General features: G+C 38.2%; 1 protein-coding gene across 2 annotated transcripts; it reads right to left on the bottom strand.

Moving 5' to 3' along the window:
- Positions 1-566: 566 nt before the first annotated feature.
- On the bottom strand, positions 567-23,009 carry IKBIP (IKBKB interacting protein). Of its 2 annotated transcripts, none has more exons than XM_061125586.1 (3): positions 22,607-23,009; positions 15,398-15,515; positions 567-1,527 (listed from the first exon to the last, which is right to left on the bottom strand). In XM_061125586.1, the coding sequence occupies exons 1-3, from the start codon at positions 22,780-22,782 to the stop codon at positions 772-774; spliced, it is 1,050 nt and encodes a 349-aa protein (XP_060981569.1). In that variant the 5' UTR covers positions 22,783-23,009; the 3' UTR covers positions 567-771. The 2 variants fall into 2 exon arrangements, with proteins under 2 accessions (XP_060981569.1, XP_060981568.1); XM_061125585.1 differs by lacking the exon at positions 567-1,527 and adding an exon at positions 6,863-10,371 and having other exon boundaries at positions 22,607-22,995.
- Between the last annotated feature and the right edge of the window lie 36 nt (positions 23,010-23,045).

The following is a 23,045-nucleotide window of genomic DNA, read 5'->3' as shown; positions in this document are numbered from 1 at the left end:
CTAGGAGGGCTTACATGATTCTTCTCCTGCAGCTCCCTGGTTGTTGTGACTTTTCTGTTGGTGGTTTTGCTGACTCTAAATGGATAATGCATGTTACAGCCCTGATCCTGATGGACAGTTCTCCAGATAAGGCCCCACTTCACATACCATGCTCCTTGGCAGTCAGTGAGAGCAAGAGGGCATTCAGATCCTGCCTCATCTTGATTCCCCAGTGCTAGACTGGCAGACCATGAGTGTGTGTACATTTGTGTGTGTGTGCACATGTACATGGGCTTCCCAGATGGTGCTAGAGGTAAAGAACTCGCCTACCAATGCAGGAGGTGTAAGACACGGGTTTGATCCCTGGGTCAGGAAGATCCCCTGGAGGAGGGCATCGCAACCTACTCCAGTATTCTTGCCTGGAAAATCCCACAGACAGAGGAGCCTGGAGGGCTATAGTCCATAGGGTCACAAAGACTCAGACAGGACTGAAGCGACTTAGTACGCATGCATGCATGCATGTAAATACATGAGTGTGTATGTAAGGGGAATGCATAAGTTCCTTGCTATAGAAAGTTGCAAACACATTTTGTATAAAGTTCTAAACATGTTTTAGCACATTTATTTTGGGAAATCAAGTGCTTAGTCCTTCAAAAATTTTTACTGTACAAAATAGAACCTACTACAAAATAATATTTACTCCAAAATTTCATTATTTCCGGCTGTCAGTCTTTTTGTAACATGACAGAGGTCCTATTAAAAAGCGTTATTTCAGCCTAATCTAAATTCAGTCTAATCCATATCTGAAATGTGTTTTATCTCATCTTTCATATCTTTAATCTCAGCTTGGACTGTTGTTAAGTTAGATATTTTCTCTTTTAAGAAAGCAATTTCTTTCTCTCTCTGTAGTAAGTCCGTAACCAGTCTCCCAATGCGTAGTGTTAAATCATTTATCAATGGTTCCAAGCGGGAAAAATCCTTCTTTAGATTATATACCTTTGGTTTTAGATCGTTTGCAAAAGTCACTGTCTTAAGGACTTTTGCTCTGTCACTTTCTAAGCTTAAAAACCTATCTGTGTGCTTGTTGAAATCACCCTGTAGCTCAGAAAGTATCTTCTTAGCAGAGTTAATTCTTTGTGAATTTTCAGATGCTGTCTTTCGGAGCATTGCTGTTCGGTCGATGCTACTTGAAAGAAGGTCACCTATGTTTTTGACTGTATTTTTTTCTACTTTTTCTATTTTATTTTCCAGTTCTTGTACAGAATCTGTCAATGATGCTACATCAGTTACTAAACCTGACATACGTCGTATGTCTGTTTTTATCGTTGTAATCTTGAGACCGACATCTTTTGCCATGGAAGTTGTACTTTGGTCTACTTTTGCAACATCTTGAGAAACCGTTGTCAGATTGTTGTTCAGTATATCCTGCTTTTCACTTATCCTGTTGGACCAGGTTTTTACTTCATAAATTTCCTCCTGTAGATGCTTTAGATGAGTCATTATTTGAAAAGCCTTCAATTGTTCTATGATAGCTTCAGACTTCTGACACTGTAAGAAAATATAGTACCAGAATAATTAAATTGATTAAAAACTTAACAGTTAAGATACAACTTAAATTTTAGGTGTCATTTTTTTTTTTTTTTTTAGGTGTCATTTTTAACTATAAACTTACTACTCTTCTGGAAAGTGTTTGGTAAAAGATGCATTGTGTATTGCTAGTGAATAGGAAGGAAAACATTAAAGAAATTTCATGTTACTACAAATGGCATTTTCCAGTTCTTTTTGCACCTTCAGTCCTCAGTAGAGTGACAAAATGAGCTCAGTGAGGGACAGTGATGTTTTTTCAGTTGCTGGAGAAGGAGGAGGAAGCCACCTGCACGTACGTGTGTGTGTGTGTGTGTTAGTCGTTCATTCATGTCCGACTCTGTGACCTCATGGACTATAGCTGGCCATGCTCCTCTGTCCATGGAATTCTCCAGGCAAGAATACTGGAGTGGGCACCCATTCCCTTCTCCAGGGGATCTTCCCGACCCAAGGATCGACCCCAGGTCTCCTGCACTGCAGGCAGATTCTTTCCTGTCTGAGCCAGCTGGGAAGCCCCTCCTGCAGATGAGCGGTGGTGGATTTGAGAGGTCATGCACTGCTGGGGCTTGTATAAAATAGGTAACTAGTGAGAACATACTCTGCAACACAGGGAACTCTATTTCTACACCGTGGTGACCTGTGTGGGAAGGAGTCCAAAAGGGAGGGGCATATATGAAGAAGGAAAGCGGCTGATGCATTCTGCTGCACAGTTGAAACTATCACAACTATACTATGCTTCAGTAGAAATTAATTAAAAATAAATAAATTGGGGGGATCAAACAAGACAACATGACCTCTGAAACACAAGTTTGTTTGCAGTACAACAAGTGCCAGAATGAAGGGACTTTATTGTCGAATTACTTTCATGAAAACTTTTTTGGGGTGTTGAACTAATTCCATTTAATTATTGATCTCTGGAGAAGGCAGTGGCGACCACTCCAGTACACTTGCCTGGAAAATCCCAGGGACGGAGGAGCCTGGTAGGCTGCTCTCTATGGGGCTGCACAGAGTTGGACAGATTGACATGACTTAGCAGCAGCAGCAGCAGTGATCTCTAAGTTCCTATAATGTTTTTAGGCATGTGAAGTCCGAGGGACATAAAGATGAGCACAGCTTCAGCTGTGGCTTCAACTCAGTTCAGTAGTTAATAGAGATGATGGATGTGTAAAAACAAAACAACAAACAAACAGTTATCTCCAGGTTCTAAAATCCCATGAGTCCAAATACAAGTCATTCTCACCTTTTGCGTTTTTCTTTTTTTTTTCAACCTTTTGGATTTTTCAATGCCATCATCCTTCCCCACCATCCATTGAAAATTGATGTCTCTAAACTGTTTTGGTTTCACTTGGGCACATTAGCTGATGACCATTTTGAACCACACAACTGCCTGGAAAAACTTCAAGTTGTTATTTTTGTTGTTGTTGTTGTGTATATGTGTTATATAGTGGTTTTGGGAAAGCTGAGTTATTTTACCGTATTTTGAATGTTTGAAGTTTTGTTGCATTGTGCTATTAGTTAATAAAGTTAAGAGGAAAAGGGGAAAATTAAAGTGCTGATTATGGTGATAAGATGGTTAAGTATCATGAACAATACAAAATTGAAAATTAAAACACACATGCTCAAAATCTATCCATGTTGTTGTCATATACGGCAGGATATCCTCACTTCTGGTGACTGAATATATAAATGTATTAAAGTATCATGCTGTGCACTTTAAATTTACACAATGCTATATGTCAAATTTACTTAATTAAAAAAGAAAACACATGTCAGGCTTAAGTTTCAATCAGAAGATTAACTTAACGCCTGTGTGCTGTGTGCTAAACTATGAAGAAAAAAAATTAACATGTAAAATATATTGTCAAAGCCATGTCCAAACAGATATACATTGTGATTACACTGAAAAAAGGAATTCCATTTATAACATTAAGAGTCAGTTGTTCAACTTTAGCACATTTAACTTTCAGCTTGTTTCCTAGGAAGGCATTGTTTTAAAGTGGAAATTGTCTATAGCTTCCTGCTAAGAATCAAAACCAGCTTCATCAGCAACATTTACTGTGCTGACATGTACTAGTTTGGTCAACATTTTCTGCTTTCAAGATGTTTCTCACTTAGTTTGGGAAAGAAAAATAATGTCAATAGATTATTTAAAATTCAGAAAAAATAAGGAATACAAAATGAATATGGAGACTGAAATTTTTTTGAAAAAAAATATGCAGTTTAAAGTCAGCAAGTTTTTTCCCCAAAATAATTGTATTTCTTCGATATGTTTTTTTTTGAATCATCTTTCTTAAATTGCATTTGCCTGGTTCACTCAGGTAACCTGCTGGAGTTATTTTGGTAACATTAACTTAGTTCTACTTACTGCAAATAAATATTTAATATGCTTGGAATATTATTTTTATGGCAGCTTAAAAAAGGAGCAGTCATATAGTTGCAAAGAAATGACAAGCTGAATGTGGCAGTAAAAAAGTTAATTCAAAGCCTCAATACCCCTTTCTTGCCCCATCGTATATATTTGGTTCCAAAATATATTTTAAGATTTTTCTCAATAGGTTTATGCAGTGTTGATTAGTGGTGGGGAAGGTGGCCCAAAGGTTTTTTATTTTCTTAATCTTCATAAGAAGTTGGATTGTGAAAATGTTGTAGTGGGTGTGACAGTAATGAATAGCCACAGCTAGGAAGGAAATCAAGCAGTGGTTGCAACACCTTAAGTTTTATTTTTTAGGGGAAATTTTTGCAACAAATTATATATGCTGAAAGAGATTCTCAAAGGTGAAAGGAGAGGGCTTACTTTTAGATATTTCATTCTAGGTTATCATTTATTAATATATCTATTCTGGTAGAGTAGATATAACTTAGCAGTATTAAACAATGAAGACATCTCAGAAAGGGTTAACTTTATTCTTAGAAGTATTAGATCATTAAGAAACTGCTAGTAAGCTTCTTGTTTCGCTTGTCAGCTTATAAAAATAGCATATTATGAATTTCTATTGGTCTTCACTAAAGTAGAAACTCAATACAGTATAGGAATAGCCTAGAAATTACTTCACGGAATTATGTTTAATTATTATTACATAACGGCTTGTTTAAGCTATTTGCCTAAGATGAACAGAAGAGTTGGAGTCTATCAGCAGCTCAAAAGATTCACCCAGTAATTTAAATATCTACTAATATTCCTATTCCTATCACATAAACAAGGTACTAAGGTAGATGCTTTCAAATTGTGGTGCTGTAGAAGACTGTTGAGAGTCCCTTGGACTGCAAGGAAATCAAATCAGTCAATCCTAAAGGAAATCAACACTGGAAGGACTGTGGCTGAAGCTGAAGCTCCAATACTTTGGTCACCTGATGAGAAGAACCAACTCAATGGAAAAGACTGTGATGCTGGGAAAGATTGAGGGCAGGAAGAGAAGGGGGTGACAGAGGATGAGATGGTTAGATAGCATCACTGACTCAAGGGACATCTCTAGGAGACAGTGGAGGACGGAGAAGCCTGGCTTGCTACAGTCCATTGAATTGCTGAGTTGGACACAACTTAGCGACTGAACAAGAAGCAGCAGCTAGATGCTGCTCTGTAATGTTAAACCTTGTCTTAATCTTCAAGCTAAAGCAACGTGAGTCAAGGGAATGATTTTTGGATCCAATCTGCCTTCCAAAAACTTTGCTAAAGGATTTTTGAACCATCCTAAGAGACATGGAAATTGTATTATCTCTAGAATTTAAAACCACTTAAAAGCCAGAAGGGGCTTCCCAGCTGGGTCAGACAGTAAAGAATCTGCCTGCCATGCAGGAGACCCAGGTTTGACCCCTGGGTTGGAAAGATCTCCTGGAGAAGGAAATGGTGACCCACTCCAGTATTCTTGCCTGGAGGATCCCAGGGATAGAGAAGCCTGTTGGGTTGTGGTCCGTGGGTTCATAAAGTTGGACATAACTGAGTGACACTGTACACTGTAAAGCCAGAAGAGATTCTAGAAATTATTTGGTACAATTTCCTCATTTTACAAATTTAAAAACTGAGCCCCCAGACTGCCCCAAAACACACAGAGTTAGTGGCAAAGCCTAGATTAAAAGATTCCAGTATAAAGTTTTTTTCTCTTCCACTGCTTTCTCAGTCTTCCTAAACATCTATTGATTCCTTCTTACACCCAAAGCCCACATAATTTTAGGTCACAGTTAAAACTTTTGAGGGACTTATATCTAGTTTAATGGCAACATAGTAGTGGACACATTTGGCTGAATTATGGCCTTTTGAATTCTCAAGATAGTGCTACCGATAGCCGATTTCTTTTTCTCCTCCTTGGTTGAACAGCAGCAAGTACAATGGGAGGTGAGCGGCCTCTGGAGTTGGACAGACTCAGCAGCGAGATTGTAAGATTCACAATCTTGATCTGTCTCCTCATTTGTAAAAGGGGGTCTCATAGCTAGCAAGGCTGTGGTGAGAATTTGCAATAACACATGCAAAGTGCCTAGCACAATGCCTGGGACAGGGTAGGCACTCAATACGCAGAGCTGTTAGCACGATGAAGGACCGCAGGCCTCCTAGCAGTGGGACACATAACAGGCTCCAGAAGGCTGGTTCTGTCTTCCTCTGCTTTGTAAAGCTGGGATGGAGCATTTTGACTTGTGTGAAATTAATAGTTCATAGCTGAACTGAATAGTTCATAGCTGAACTGAAACAGATGCTGGGTGAATTTGCAGAGCACACCAAATCTGTTTGGTGAATTTGGAGCATCATTAGTTTATAATGACATCATAATAATCTTTGCTCAAGATTATAGAGTCATACAAAGACCTACAATTAGATTAAAATTAAAATAATGCTATTGGGAATTCCCTGGTGGTCCAGTGGTTAGGACTCCATATTTTCACTGCCAAGGGCACTGGTTCAATCCCTGGTCAGGAAACCAAGATTTCCCAAAAGTCACACAGAATAGCCCACCACCCACCCACCCCCCCCCAAAAAAAAAAACCAAAAACATTAACTTTGTATCTTACCAATTTAGTTTTCTATCAAACCATACAGGCTAATAAATCAATATTTTTCATTGTAAAATATAAAAATTCACCTTTAGTCAACAGCTTCTCATCTTAACACAAAATTTAAAGAACTATTACTACAAATACACTTTTTTTTTTTGCAAACAAATAGGATTTATTAAAGAGCAGTACAAAGCTGTCAGCATAGACACTGAGGGGGTAAAGAGTCCCCCCAAATTCACTTTTTAAACTTTAAAAAAAATTAGGTGCTTGTTTTGTAAGTGATTTATATGAGATAATGAAAAAAAGTGACACAGTATTCTAGAAGAAACTGACAAAATTTATTATTAATTACAAAGATACAAAAATGTGTCTTAGAACATGGTAATCTTCCTTAAAGGAAAGACTAATAATGTAGCTTAATATTTGATACATTAGGCAACTTTCTGAAATTTCAAGTATCTGGGTTAAATAAATGAATTTAAGAAACACAGGAAGACAAATTAGGTACATTTAAATCTCTATAATTACACTTTTTAATAGGAAAATGCCTGAAAAAAGGAATATATACATGTGTACATACATGCGCACAATATTTTCTCAAGAAATATTTGCAGAAGTGTAGCTTTCATATTCCTTGTAACTGTCACTATAGAGCTCAGTGACCACCTTATTTCCATTTTATTTTCTGTAACCATCACTATGACACATATTCTAGTTAATAATAAAGATGTATCAAATCTGGTGACACACCAAAAAATAGGTAAATATATAAAACTGAAGAGTACAAGAGATCATATCTGTCCTGGCAGGATGGAGGCTGAAACGAAATAGTTTTGGCTGACTTTATAATCTATTTTATGAGTGTGAAAATAAAGAAAAACAAATACAATTTGCCAGTGCACACAGACAAGAACTTAGACATTCAGATGTCAAGAAATTTGGGGTGGGGAGGGAGGTGGGAGGGGGAATCGGGATGGGGAATACATGTAAATCCATGGCTGATTCATGTCAATGTATGGCAAAAACCACTACAATATTGTAAAGTAACTAGCCTCCAAAAAAAAAAAGAAGTCAAGAAATTTAATGTTAAGATTCCAGAAATTAATGCTATGCTCCTTAATAGTAGCACTCTTTCAGCCTTACTTTTCTGGCTGTCTACTATAAGTCTTCCCGATCCCAATGTAGCATTCATTGGGAACTTTTCCAAAAATGTACAAATTTACATAAAAAAACCACCTGACCACATCTATCTTTTATAACTGACTGCTTTCAAGTTCTTTGTGTTTAACTCCACCAAAATCGCATTACAAAACTGGGACTATAGTTGGTTATTGGCAAGAAGAAACAAGTAAGAACTTTACTTCTGTGTGCAAATTGAAAGTTAACTCAATACCTTGGACACTTTTTTTTTTTTTTTCAGTTTCTTTCTTTCTTTATTGAAGGATAATTGCTTTACAGAATTTTGTTGTTTTCTGTCAAACCTCAACATGATCAGCCATAGGTCTTGATACATCAGTTTACCAATAAAAATCTCATGTGCTCCCCCAAACCTGTACGTTTCCGATTATCATTATTGCAAAAATCTGTCTTAACCTCCCCTTAATTTCACCTCAATATGTCCATGTTTTATTCCTTGTGACTCTATTATATAATTTTGTGTAAATTAAAATTTTGTGTGTGCTCTACAGTAGAAACTGACACGACATTGTAAAGCAACTATTCTCCAATAAAGATTAATTTAAAATAAAAAATAAAATCACTGAGTGAAACAAATTTGGTTGGGTGGTTGGTTTGGGGACTCTAAAATAATGACATACTTTTAATTACCATAATTATCACATTATTTCTCACTATGCTGCTTTTTCCTCTTTAAAATATACCACAGGTTTATTGGTATATTTTTATTATAAGTAAAGTAATTTATCTAGTGATCATGTACTGAGCAAACTCAAGAGTCTGTAACACAGTTAGAACCTTAAAAAAAATAAAGGTATACACAGATGTTCCCAAAGTCCAAGCTTCAAAGGATCCACACTTAATTCAAAGGGAAAGTCTTCAAAAAGAACAAGTTTACTCTTTTAAAAAAAAGTTCTTACAGTTATCTGTAACAGTAGAACCTTAACAAAAAGTAAAAATGTTTCCCAGGCTCCTCAGTTTCCAAAAAGTGCATATCAATTCATTGCAAAGCACCCCAGGCATGTTTTATTTTGGACGAAATTGTCTGGATTCTTAGCCTGCAGTAAACTGCAACAGAAATGAGGAACTGGCAGAGGCAAACACATTACTGATCAACCTGATGGTAAGATCAGGTCAATGCAACACTTTTTCAGGTGACGGAAGAGGTATAAGGAAGAGACATTAAGACTTGAAAAAGAGCAAACTGCGGTCCTTGAGTAAGGAGACAAACACGTCTCAATAGCTACTAGGGACATTAATATATTTGGGTCCAATATAACAGATGAAATTCATAATGATGTCCGTTAACTATTAGAAAGGGGATTCCCAAGTGGTGCTAGTGGTAAAGAATCTGCCTTCTAACGAAGGAAACACAAGAGACTCAGGTTCCATCTCTGGGTGAGGAAGATTCCCTGGAATAGGAAATGGCAACCTGCTCTGGCATTCTTGCCTGGAAAATTCCATGGAAAGAGGAGCCTGATGGGCTACGGTCCATGGGGCTGCAAAGATATGGACGCATCTGAGAGATTGAGCAGACACACAATTATCAGAAAAACATTTAAAAATATTCAGTACATACTTCAAAAAAGCAGAGAAACATATTTTAAAAATATCTCTATTTAAAATGGTTAAAATGAAAAGCTTTATTGCTTAAAAAGATAAGGTTTGATTATTTGGATAATCCATTTTTGTGATATCTCACTTACTTTCTAATAATTTAGGATGAAGTGAGGCATATGGAAATAACTCAAAAGCCTGGAGCTAATCAGCTTGTGCATAATAGTGTGGTTCATCAGAATAAATGCAGTGCATTTAGAAATCACTATCGATTTCTTTATTTTCTAGATTATATTCTTCTGGAGTCCCCTTTTCTCTTGCGCTTGAATATACTATAAAATCATGAACTTTTCCTTTGAGAACATCCAGGTCATTCTGCATCTTTAATATGCTATTGTCATACTGAATTCCTTCAAGGGTCTTCTGCATCTCCATGATTTCAGATACTGCTTTCAGCATGTCATCTTCCATGTTAAACATCTGAAGGGTCAGGTCTTCCATTTTCTTCTCTGTCCCGATCAGATCCTGAGAGACTCTCAGAACAGAGCGAACAGCACTTTCAATTGTAGGCAAATGTGTCTTGCATTCTTCAACTTTGGGTTCATAGCTGGAGAGTTTGTTAGTCAGGTCTTCATCTCTGGCCAACAGAGCATGCTGCTCCTCCTCTAACTTCTCCACCGCTTTTGAGTCGGAGCCAAGCTGCTCCTCTACTCGCAGAAGATCCTCTTCTTCCTGTCTCTGTATCGTTCTAATATTTCTTACTGTGCTATCCTCCAAATCTTTTAGCCTTTCAGTGAGCAATTTTATTTCCTGCTCGGCTGAGTTAATTTGGACAGTGACTTGAGAATGTATATGTTTTGATTCTGATTTGAAAACGTCTGTATTAACGTTCATTTCTTCTAGGCTTCTCTTCCAGAAATCTGTAACATTCTGGAATTTCTCGTTAAGGCTTTGCATCTTTTGGGTGAGCATCTCTTCACTGTTTTGAATGTCATGCATGATTCTTTGGAGGGTGGCTACTTCCTGCTCAAACTGGGTCACCAAAGACATGGAGGATGTAGCTTCCTGCAGGATACTTTCAGTAGAGGCAAGCTGCATTTATAACACAAAACAATTCCCAAGGCTACTTAATAACTTTTATATTAGGGAAACACACTTTAACAACAATGCGCCAAGTTCAAATTCTGAAGATGTCTAAAATATCCAAGTACATCAGAATCATGCAGACAAAAATAATTATTACTTAATAGTTTTTTTTAAAAAAACTTTTAAAACACATTTAATAGATTAGGGCTATGGTATAAAAACAAAGCTGTTTCTCATCCCTTGGTATCCACCTGTGTGGGATTGGTTTCCCTGTGGATACCGAAATCCATGGATGCTCAAATCCTTCACATAAAATGCTATAAAATGGCACAGAGTTTGTGTATTATAAACTTTAAATTATCTCTACTTATAATTCCTAATACAATGCAAATGATATGTCAAGAGTTGCCAGTGAATGGTGAATTCAGATTTTGTTTTCTTAAGCTTTATGGATGTTTTCTTTTCAAGTATTTTTTATCCACGATTGAACACTTGGATGCGGACCCTATGGATATGGAGGGCAAACTATAAACATTGGAACTTGTAACCTTCAATATCGATTATTTGTGCACTTTTAAATATTCCAAATAATGTTAAAGAAGCCTGAAATGTATCACATTTCCTTCTTTTTTAATTCCAATGTAAATCAACTTAATTGTCATTTTAAGAGTTACTTAGCTTTTTAGAAACTGATTTAGTTATAAAATTTGTTAACTTTCCTAAGTTCTATGACTCTGGAAGACTTCCTGCCTGAAAAGAAATTTGTTGACTGAGTTTTTGCAGAAAAGGTACAAGTTTTTGCAGATCTTATAGCTATCACAAAGGCAAAAAGTGAATTAAAAGATCAGTTTACAGAGACAACTCATGTCAAATAGTAACATGTTCTAAGGATCTATAAATTATGATAAATAGCAGATATCTAAAAGTATAAATATCTAAAATCTATAAATATGGTAAGCTCCTGGTGTCTCCTAATATGTCCAGAATATAGAAGGACCAGCTTGAGGACCTCTTTCTTGGTCTACCCTCACACTCAGATAATAGCCTTAGAGACTATAGGAAGGCCTGGAAACAATCTTTAGTTTATCAAACGTCTGCAGCATTATGTTGAAGACATAGCACTGACCAGACACAGTTTTGCCCTTGCGCAGTTTAGTTTAATTGGAGAGAAAGTGAAGTTTACATGCGCTTAACAAGGAAGAGTAATGGAAGCAATTACCTAGGGTGTCCAAACCAAACTTCAATGACCAAGGAAAATATTACAGAAATAATATCTAAGACCTGCTTCTAGTTACTTCTCTAAATCATCCTACACACTACAGCCGGATTTACAATTTTAAAAACTGCTGTGTACATCATGTGTGTGTGTTAGTCGCTTAGTCGTGTCTGACTCTCTGTGACCCCATGGACTGTAGCCTGCCAGGCTCTTTTGTCCATGGAATTCTCCAGGCAAGAATACTGGAGTGGGTTGCCATTTCCATCTCCAGATGTACATCATGGTGCAACATAAAAAAACTTACTACTTCCTCATACTCCTAGGAGGAAGTGCCAAATTATATAACCCCTCTATGTGCTATTTTCCTCCCACTTTGCCTAGCTAAGTTCTTTACTTTGTTCAAGACTCAGGCCAGGCCTTAACTCCTCAGAGCAGTTCTCCTTCATGGCCCTCGCTCTGAGAGCCTGAACTCCTGTAGCACCTATTGTATTACATATTTACCACTTATTTGGCACTTAGCACATATAATTCAAGAATTCTTGAGTGTTCAGTCTATACCAGACTTGAGCTAGACACTGAATATAAAAATATAGATAAAGTACAGGCCTTGACTTCACAATCTGATAGGGGAGATAGTGTTTTGGATCTTCTATGGCATGTATTCTGGATCCCTAATAAGATGTTCTGAGTGGACTCTGTTTCACGAATAGGAACTAAGAGTACAGAGAAAAAAGACAGCGTTTGCTCTAAGAAGCAGTGAAGGAGACAAACAAATTAACAACAACAATGAAAATCACAGTAGATGATAATTTGTGTCATGTCAGAATTAGCACAGAGAGAAGGCATGCTTAGAGGAGAAATCAGAAGTCTGGAGGCAATGAGGAGGTTCAGACTCTCAAATCTGACACTAAGAGGCTGATAAATTAAACAGGTGAAGCTATGAAAGTTTCTAAATTCCTTAAAGGAAGAGACCATGTCTTATGCCTTTTTGTAGTGCTCATATCTCAGGGTATATGATGTTTAGGAGGAAAAACATCCAGGAAACCTCCTGGGTCTACCCCAGTCAGGACCTGAAGCAGTTCTAGGTGATACTGGGAACAATGCATAAACAGTGTCATTCTGCAACTTTGTTGAAATATAATTTTTTAATGTACACATGTAGCCATAATGCAAGTTCCTTTAAAAAGCAGTTCTGAGAAATACTTGTACATTGGTAACAGTATTATGTTTAGTTGTCTTTTTAGCAGCACTTTGAAGAGACAAGCTTATCTTCATCCAAGGTAATTTCTTGTTTGGGCCTCCCAGGTAGAGTTAGTGGTAAAGAACCCTGCCTGCCAATGCAGGAGACATAAGAGATGCTGTTTCAGTCTATGTGTCAGGAAGTTCACACAGAGGAGGACATGGCAACCCACTCCAGTATTCTTGCCTGGAGAATCCCATGGACGGGGGAGCCTGGCGGGCTACAGTCAATAGGGTCACAAAGAGCTGGACATGACTGAAGCGACTTTGTACCCAGGCAAGATAATTCCCTGTTGAGGCTGTTCACCAGAGCATCACTATAACCTAGAGGCAGTATAACCCAGGAGACCCCGAGGACAAGAGCAACTTTTCAGGACAATGAAGGTCTCAAGATTTAATCTGCAATTAATGAGTGACTGGGGCTCACTCAGGCATGTCTGACTCTGCGACCCTATGAACTGTAGCCCGCCAGGCGCCTCTGTCCGTGGGATTTTCCTGGCAAGAATACTGGAGTGTGTTGTGACGTTTCCTGTATCGCAGGCAGATTCCTTACCGCTGAGCCACCGGGGAAGTCCTGGAACATCACAATAGTTAGCATTTATGGGCTGTGAATATACTTTAATAGTTTTTCATTTTTTTAAAAAAGTTAAATTCTTAAATTTATTACTGCTTGAAAGTTTTCAAAGAGTTTGCGTATATATTGTATCTCATTTGATTTTAATAAAAGTCTTGTTACTCTCATTTAACAAGTGATGAAACAGAGGCCAAGAGAAGTTAAAGTGATTTTTCCCAGGTCACACAGTTTTGTGAGAGCCCAAGTCTAACTGTTTTCCCTCCTATTGTATTAAGCTGGCCTTTAAGGGCCTGCTTTGTAAAGAGGCAGCTATTGTTAAATTACTTGTAGGGCAGATTGGGAGAGAAAGAGCTATGTGAAGATGGAATATTTCTTGAATCCTAGGATGATATTTTAAATATCTGCTTCAAAAGCAGTTATTCATTTACTTTTAGTTGAAGTATAGTTGATTTATAATTTTATATTAGTTGCACATGTACAACATAGTGATTCAATATTTTTATAGATTATACTCCATTTGTAGTTATTACAAATTAATGACTATATTTCCCTGTGCTGTGAAATACATTCTTGTTGCTTGCAAAATCTTTTTAATTGCTGCCAAATTTTTTCATTTAAAAAGGAAATCTTTGGGACTTCCCTGGCAGTTAAGACTCTGAGCTTCTACTGCGGAGAGCAAGGGTTCAACCCTTGGTCAGTAAATGAAGATCTTGCATGCTATGTGACATGGCTGAAAAAAAAAGGAAATCTTTCTTCAATAGCGTTTAAGTACATGAAATTTCTATTTCCTGGAATTTTTCTATCATGTTTGCTCTGATTAGAGGGCCCTAGATAACTATAATCAGATTTTATCTTGAACCCTAGGTCAAAATACAAACTCATGCAACACCTTCCCAGAGGCCCCTAAACTCAGGCTCCATGCAATTCACCGGCATGTGTGAGGGATAATTTTCATCCAGGATTCTTTCCTTCTGGGGGATTTTAGGCTCATTCTATGCATCAGACTGCAGGAACTTAGGCCATCTATTTAATTTCTATTTTTGCAACATCCTTGCTCAGCCTGGTGCCAAACACAAGTCCTTTTCTACCTTATGACAGGAGCAAAGGTTTAGTGAATGAATAAATGAAAAAAACAAGCCACAATGCCCAATGATAGCTTGGTTCCTGGTAGCCAGACAAGGCCCACCTGATGCCTTCCTGGTTGCACCTGACCCTCTTTTGAGACAAGTAGACAGTTAAAAAATTTTTATCTGTCTCACATTTCTAAAAATCACAGTAATAATGCATTTGTATTTACAGCTTGAAGAAATACAACATAGATTTGAATTTTAGTTTTCATTTGGCTATAATCAATATTTATTTTAGGTTTGTTGCTGTTTAGTCACTAAGCTGTGTCCGACTCTTTTGTGACCTCATGAACTGTAGCCCGCCAGGCTCCTCTGTCCATGGCCTCTCCCAGGCAAGAATACTGAACAATTCCTACTCCACGGAACCTTCCTGACCCAGAGATAGAACCCGTGTCTCCTGAATTACAGGCAGACGCTTTACCATCTGAGCCACTGGGGAAGCCCCTTATTTTAGGTTAGTCATTCTTATATGCATATGAATATGTATATACTTGCCAAATAGAAATAAAACAAAAACCGGTGGATCTTTGCCCAACAAGAGTTACTATTCTAAGTTTATACCTAAAAATCAATTATATTTTCAGCACCCTAGATACTTGATATTTAAATAGAAAGTTGAGGTCACATCAATATAAGAAGATTGGTCCTTTTAAACAATAACATTTGTTATATATTAAGAAAAATCTTGTCCTTTCAAAATGCAATCTAAAGTTAGCTTAGACTGAAGGAAGAATGTGAAGAAGTAGGGAAAACAGCAACGGATAAAGTACTAATGGTCTAAAAGGCAGGAAAAAAGAATTTATGAACTGAGGTAGGAGGGTGGCAATGGGGAAGAAAAATGGTAAAATCTCTCCAAATATGTCAATTAATAATTACCTTTTCTGAAATTAAACTGACTTTACTTTGAAGCCCTTGGAATTCACTGGTTTCCATCTTCAGTAACTGGTATTGGTTTTCCACCTTTGCAAACTTTTCTGACTGCTGAAATACAAACCTAGAAAAGGTGAAAAAAAAGTCATTACTTTCTAATTCATACCCACTAAAGTCTAAATGTTAAAGCAGTATTTTTGCCCACTTCTGGTAAGGACAACATAAATTCTGGTATAGGTAGTTTATTTCAACAAACATGAGTTTAAAAAAGGAACAAACATGAGTTTAGTTTATTTCAGCAAATATTGGGAAAGCTTGATGTGTAGTTGGGTACTGGTTTAATGCAAATAAGAGTGAAACACTGCTCTTATTCAAGTTTACAGCTCAGTAAGTGGGATGTGGTAACATCTGTAATAGAAATTACATGCAAGAAACATTTGGAAGAAAGAAGTAATGAATTATTTAGAATGAGATATGTGATGTCTCCTATTTTTTCAAGGCGATATTTGAGTAATATCTAGAAAATAAGTGTGTTACACTGAGATGTAGGACAAGCAAAAGTTATCTAAGTTAAAAAGGCTTTTAAAAATAAAACTGTAGGAGAAGAGAAAAAAGCAGTGGAGTGGAAGAGAGAGGTGATGATTATTAGAAGTAAAAAAATATCAGGAGTCAAAACTGAAAATAGGAATCATTGTCCATGTGACAATAGAACACATATGCTTTTCAAGGTGTGTAATATGTACAGTTGATTATACTCTAAATGATGAGCTGCATAAGTGTCCTTTAGATGCCAGTCTAAAATTGGAATGTATTCTCCATCTGGTAAAGGGTAGAAGCACAAAAAAATTATCCCAAACTTAAAAACAACAAATAAACTTTTGTTTGTAAGGACTTGAAATGACCAGGCACAAAAGGAATGTTTTGGATCTAGCACCATCTGCGTTAAGCTATTTTGACTCAATTCTTTGGGCCCAGAAAAAGTAGCCGCTGAAATTGTGTATTTATTGTTATCAAATCACCAACTCGATGGACATGAGTCTGAGCAAGCTCCAGGAGTTGGGGATGGACAGGGAAACCTGGCATGCTGCAGTCCATGGGGTCGCAAAGAGTCAGGCACGACTCTGACCGGAACTGAGTCATCAAAAAGCAGTGGCACAGGGAAGTCCCTACTGGTCCGGTAGTTAGGACTCGGCGCTCTACTGCCGAGGGCCCGGGTTCAATCCCTGGTCGGGGACGTGAGATCTCGAAAGCGGCAGACCCTGTGGTGTGGCAAAATAAAAAAGCAGAGGAGCAAGACCATAGGAACCGGAAGTGACGTGACTGTCGCGCAGTCATGTCCAACTCCTGCGACCCGGGCCAGAATACTGCAGTGAGTGGCTGTTCCTCTCTCCAGGGAACCTTCCCAACCCAGGGATCGAACCCAGGCGTCCCACATTGCACGCAGATTCTTTACCAGGTGAGCCACAAGTGAAGGCCGGTAGGAACTGGAGGAGTGACTTAATCAGCGTATGCGGGCCAGCGGTTCAAAAGCTTCACTGCACATTGGAGTCACCTGGCAGCTTTAAAAATGTGTAATGTCTAGGTCCTACCACAGAAATTCAGACTTAGTTGATTTGGGATGTGACTATGACATAAATTTTCAAACCTCCCAGCCAAGTTGAGAACGACTAATTGACAGTATTGTAAAAAGAGTGGAAGACAGAGTGAAAGACAAACATTTAAAGATTCCAAACCTCAACGGAGAGGTGAAAGGCTTCTGAGTTTTGTGAGTCAAACTCTTAGTCATCAATAGGCTGTTACTTAAAACTGTACAAAACTAAAATGGACTTTTTGTGTTTTTAAACAAATGTTTACAATGTTGGATGAAATAAATTTCTTTTGATAACGGCTAATATTTATCTTTATTTTTTTGGCCTCCAAAATCACTGCAGATGGTGATTGCAGCCATGAAATTAAAAGACGCTTACTCCTTGGAAGGAAAGTTATGACCAATCTAGATAGCATATTAAAAAGCAGAGATGTTACTTTGTCAACAAAGGTCCGTCTGGGTCAAGGCTATGGTTTTTCCAGTGGTCATGTATGGATGTGAGAGCTGGACTGTGAAGAAAGCTGAGCACTGAAGAATTGATGCTTTTGAACTGTGGTGTTGGAGAAGACTCTTGAGAGTCCCTTGGACTGCAAGGAGATCCAACCAGTCCATCCTAAAGGAGATCAGTCCTGGGTGTTCATTGGAAGGACTGATGCTGAAGCTGAAACTCCAATACCCTGGCCACCTCATGCGAAGAGTTGACTCATTGGAAAAGACCCTGATGCTGGGAGGGAATGGGGGCAGGAGGAGAAGGGGACGACAGAGGATGAGATGGCTGGATGGCATCACCGACTCGATGGACATGAGTTTGAGTAAACTCCAGGAGTCGGTGATGGACAGGGAGGCCTGGCGTGCTGTGATTCATGGGGTCGCAAAGAATCAGACACGACTGAGCGACTGAACTGAACTGAACTGAATATTTATCCTATGAGATAAATGATTTAAGTAAGCAAGCCCAGGTTGCATAATTAGTACAGATTGACTTCTCCTGTGTGTTAATATGAACTTTTAAACAAAACTTCTAGTTGTTAGAAAACACTATTATCCTAATTTCAAAGAAAGATGTGTCAAAAACTCTTTTCTGATTGGCTATTTCATTCTTGGCTTTTAAGAGACCAGTAAACAGAGAGGAAGAAGAAAGACCACTCTAAAGAAATGCCTAATTTCAGGAATTGGTTTTATCATCCTTACTCCACAGTGTTAACTCATGGATTTCTTCTATAGATCAATGTGTTCATTTAGAATAACATCATTATTATACAGGGAACTTTTTGTGAAGGTTGAACCATTCAAATTCATTACAGGACTTCTCACTTTATTTAATCTTTTTAATGCTATCTCTGAATATCTCAAAATCTCAAATATTAAGCAAAAACTTGAAGAAAACTGTATTATATGAGTGATCATTTCTGATGATAATTTGCAGTTTTTTTTCATAGTTAGCGTCTCACCAAAATGGAAAAAAAATTCACCATTTCTACATATGAATAGTGCATATAAGAAAAAACAGGTATAAAGTTTATTTAGTGTGTAATAAAAATAATCAACAGTGGTCTGTATGATGGTGAGTTAAAATACATTTGTTTTCTTTTGTGGCCACACCCCATGGCATGAGGGACCTTAGTTCCCCAACCAGGGATGAACCTGAGCCCCCTGCAGTGGAAGCTCAAAGCCCTAACCACTGGACCACCAGGGAATTCCCAGTTTATTTTTCATTTAGAAGTGCCAGACACTATTCTAAGAGCTTTATAAATATTAACTCATTTAACATTAAGGATGAGGATGAAGCCATTTTCTAGAAGCCAAAAATGTACACCGAGAGAAGGTGGTTTCAATTCTGAAACAGTAATTTTTGAAACTGGCATCCGGATTAGTGCCGAAAGTGCTTTGTTTCGTTTTAGGGATTTTCAAACAGAAGCAGTTCAAAACCGCCTTACTCCCATCTTCTTTCCCTTAGATAAGACAACAGTTAGGGTCTGCTAAGGGCTAGGAGAAAAAAGAAAATGATTATAAACAATTCTAGGCTAGGGATTTCTATTTCTAGGATCTTGGCCTGTTTGTGGATTAATACTAAAGGTGGACAGCATATCCTACTGGTTGAATGTGAAGCTGGGCAACTTTGGCTCTGCCATCTGCTAACTGTACAACCACCCTGGGCAAGTTATTTAACTTACCTTTGCTAGTTTCCTCATCTGCAAAGTGGGGATTAGGGTGTTGTAGAGATTAAATAGGTTTATATTTATAAAGTTCTTACAGTTCCTGGAACATAAAACATCAACTATTCTCTTTAAGTACCTCTTTAAGTACTTTTTTTTTTTTAAGTACCTTTTTCTTTTGAATTGCTTTGTGCACCTGCATTTCCCATTTTCAGACAAGCCTACAGTGGTAAAATAGATCAGGTCTCCCTTCTACTTACACTTGATATCATTAGAAGCTCCAGGTCTGTTTGAACCAGCCTTGGGTTTACAGCCAACAAAGGACGGAGTGAATGGATGAGATCCACTAAAAGGAAAAGAAGCACTCTCTTACCCCATGTTTTGTGGCCTCTTTTCACTATCATAGTTAAAGATTTTAAAGGTATGGATACAGAGGAAAAGGCCCTAGATGAACTGGTTACCTTAGTGTAGGCCTTAACAAAAATTATCTTTCTGACTCCTTCATAATCCATTGCAGTTTACAGAGGTCTCATATAGACTCAGGGCCTTTAGGAATAAACCATGCATTTCCTTGTGTTGGAAGACAGCTGATTGAGGATTTATATATACAGGATTTTCTCTGGCTCTGTTTCAATTAGTAATAAGAGGCAACCCCAAAGAAGCTATTATCATGAACCCTCTGCAAGAACGGGAGTTCCAGGGCCACTACTAGGGTCAGGACCCATTTAGCCGTGTTTCATACCACAACTTCATTTTTAACATAATACTGAAAGTTCAGGAAAACAATGACCATATTCCATTAAAAAGAAAAAAAACAAAGGATACCTCTGTCTTTTAAACTCTGCTGATGACAACAAAAGCTGAAAAATGGAGTTAGCCAAGATTTTGCTGTATAAATGATTTATAAAGTTGTATTAGTTGATAGAGGAAAAAAAGTCCTGAATTATCTGACTGTTGAAAGAGCTTTTGACTTTTGATACATAATTATCACAAATGCTATGGCAAACTTTTATAAAAGCAATTAGAGAATCTGTTTAAATTTTCAGAAGAAACCTAAAATTTTACAATGGAACTTCTAGTTGACTAAATTTCTGTGTAATAAGAAGCTTTTAAGACTTTGTGTTTTGTTTAGTAACTTCATAACCTTTAAAAACTTTCTGAAAGCATAATGTCTTCAATACTCTTATCTGGAAAATATCCTTAAAGAATTTATAAATGAGGCATGCAAACCAACACTCAGGCCCTACAGTCCTGAGCAACCCTTATCTCCATCTTATTGTTAAGCTGACAGAAGATGATTATCAGTACTTCATTTAACTGAAAAATGTTTAAGTACCACCATTTTATTATGCATTGTCTCTGTTTATTTTCCAAACAAGGATCCAAAGACTAAAGGTTTGAAGATACTGAAATGGTGATGCCTTGAAATCCTCCATGGACAGTGCAGGCGTTCAAAACTCTGCCCTAACTTAGACTCACTCCTAAGCTGTATTTAGGCAAACATACTCAACTTTGTATTTAAAAAACTAGGACAGTGTCAGTACAGTATGCATTCTCAACAGAATGATCTTTAGGTGCTAATCCTAGTGGTAAAAATGTCAGTGGCTTAGTTATAATTCCAGTGTGCTTTTTAGTATTTTCAGAATTCTAAATATTTTTTAATGTAGAAAATTCTTCCTAATGACTTAATAATTTGTTATTCCCAAATTTATCACAAATAGCTATTTGCTATAGTGACTGAATTTATACTTCAACTCTTGTGGCAGAAGATTTCACCAGAGCAATAACAATCACTGAATCTGCCCATTTTAGAAATAACCTTTGAGCATTGTTTTATTATGTTGCAAAGACACAGTTCAAATAAAATCTTCCTACTTGAATAGAACTTGTTTATTGTAGGCACTAACAGTAAATTCCTAAGCTGAAGTGTCTGCTTTTCAACAGCTTTTTCCTATTAGTGTGCCTTCCCAGGATAGTAACCAAATTATTGAAAAGCTGAACATTTTCTGAAGTATTTTATCTCATATGAATATGAATCTCTGGATAGTTAATAAGAATTAATAAATTCAGTAACTAAAACCAGTTGTATTAGGTTCCAGAAAGAAGCAACCTATATATTTTAGCCTACTAAGTTCTACTTCTGAGCAACTTTGCCAGCACAGTTTTTGATTTACCCAAAGAAACTCATGCATTTTAAGGCATAAAACCAGTTTATTTAAAATAGTAAATTCTGTACATTTAAGATCAAAATATTCAATAAATAGACTATATGAGTAAGATAACAGTTTATCTCTTTGAAGAGAATATTTAGTAATCAACATTTCACTTTATTGTATTAGTAACATACTTTATTGACTTCGACTCACGATGAGTGATCAGTATACTTCAAAATTTACTAGCATCAAAAATAATCTAGACGAGAGAACGTCTGGGGTCACTTCTAGAATCCAATTACTCTTGAATACGAGTAACTATCTTCTAGATACTTCAAAAATCGGTGACAAATGGAGGGAAACTCTAAAGCATCAGTCCCGTTATTAAAGTGAAAGAGGTTAACCCTAAAGGATATGGTTGAGAAAAAGAAGTTGGTTGTAAGGTTATTTTTTAATATTCATTTTTCTTATGACATCATTATATCCCTATTTGCTTGGCTTAAAAACTATACATATGTACTTTCGGTGAACACAAGTTCTGTGCTTCTGTAGCTTTCCAATACTAAAATTCAATCTGTAACTTCGGCATAGATTTTGAACGCATGCACACTGATTCAAATATGAGCACTCCTCCAAAACTTGATATTATCATGAACGTTGGTTCTTTAAGATGAAAATGAATTTTTTTTCAAGTTGTAAACGTTGCCACAAGGCATTGATGGGGTGGGGCAAATTTGTCCCAATGCACAGCGGACAGGAAGTAACGGGTTATAAAAACGGGAACGCTTCAGTCGTGAAGAACGCGCGCTTAATGGAAGTTTGGCCGAATGTACGTTGCTTAATGGTGAAAGTGAAATGAAAGTGTTAGTCGCTCAGTTGTGTCCGACTCTTTGGGACCCCACGGACTGTAGCCCACCAGGTTCCTCTGTCCATGGGATACTCCAGGCAAGAATATTGGAGTGGGCTGCCATTTCTTTCTCCAGGGGATCTTCCCAACCCAGGTCTCCTGCACCTACTGGCAGATTCTTTACCATCTGAATCACCAGGGAAGCCTCTTAATGGCTGCCTCATTCCCAAATATTAGCCTCAACTCCAGTTGGGCGATCAGGCACGCAGGCAGTACAAGAAATGAGCGAAAGGGAAAATAAAAGCTGGGTCGTCCCTTCTTTGGGGTTGATGCAGAGAAACAGAAGCAGCAAGTTTGGGAGCTGGTGGTCAGCAGGATGCCGAGCAGTGCGGGGCTGGGGCAGAGGCGGAAGCCCAAGCAGAGGGCGAGCACGGGAGGCCAGACACGGCCCAACGGCCTCAGACCACTTACCAAGCCAGGCCCAGGCACGTCCCCAGAGACAGCAGGCTCACACCGGTCCGGGGGTCGGCCCAGCCCCTGCCTCCACCACCCCGAGCCTCGGGGCTCTTCCCGCCCTCGCTCCGCTTCCCAGGCTCCGCCGGGGCTCCCTTCGTCCCCGACTTCTTCCGGCTCTTCACCTCGGACATGTCTGGAGGTCCCGAGGACAAATAGAGGGGCGCCTCTACAACCTTGGGTAGCGGGACGTGGCCGCCTCAGCCTCTGCGAGACAGCTCGGCGCTGACCGCGCCCCCTTTTAGACTTGGCACCGCCCAGAAGCCAGCCCCCTTCCCCTCCCTCCCGGCCATCAACTCGCTGCTCCACAGCGTCTCCCAGCCACCCGCTTTCGAGTCCCTCCAGGTGGGGCAGAGGGCAACCCTACGTCGCCAAACCTCTGCTTTACGAATGCAAG

Source organism: Dama dama, chromosome 22, assembly GCF_033118175.1.
Source record: "Dama dama isolate Ldn47 chromosome 22, ASM3311817v1, whole genome shotgun sequence".
NCBI classification, from domain to species: Eukaryota; Metazoa; Chordata; class Mammalia; order Artiodactyla; family Cervidae; genus Dama; species Dama dama.
This window is presented reverse-complemented; position numbering and strand designations above follow the sequence as displayed.

Excerpts from the sequence above, each read along its gene's own strand:
- IKBIP (XM_061125585.1), bottom strand. The coding sequence starts at position 22,782 with ATGTCCGAGGTGAAGAGCCGGAAGAAGTCGGGGACGAAGGGAGCCCCG. Across the intron at positions 15,516-22,606 it reads ACGTGCCTGGGCCTGGCTTG|GTTTGTATTTCAGCAGTCAG; the intron begins GTAAGTGGTCTG and ends CACCTTTTCTAG. Across the intron at positions 10,372-15,397 it reads TCAGTTTAATTTCAGAAAAG|CTTGCCTCTACTGAAAGTAT; the intron begins GTAATTATTAAT and ends TTATAAATGCAG.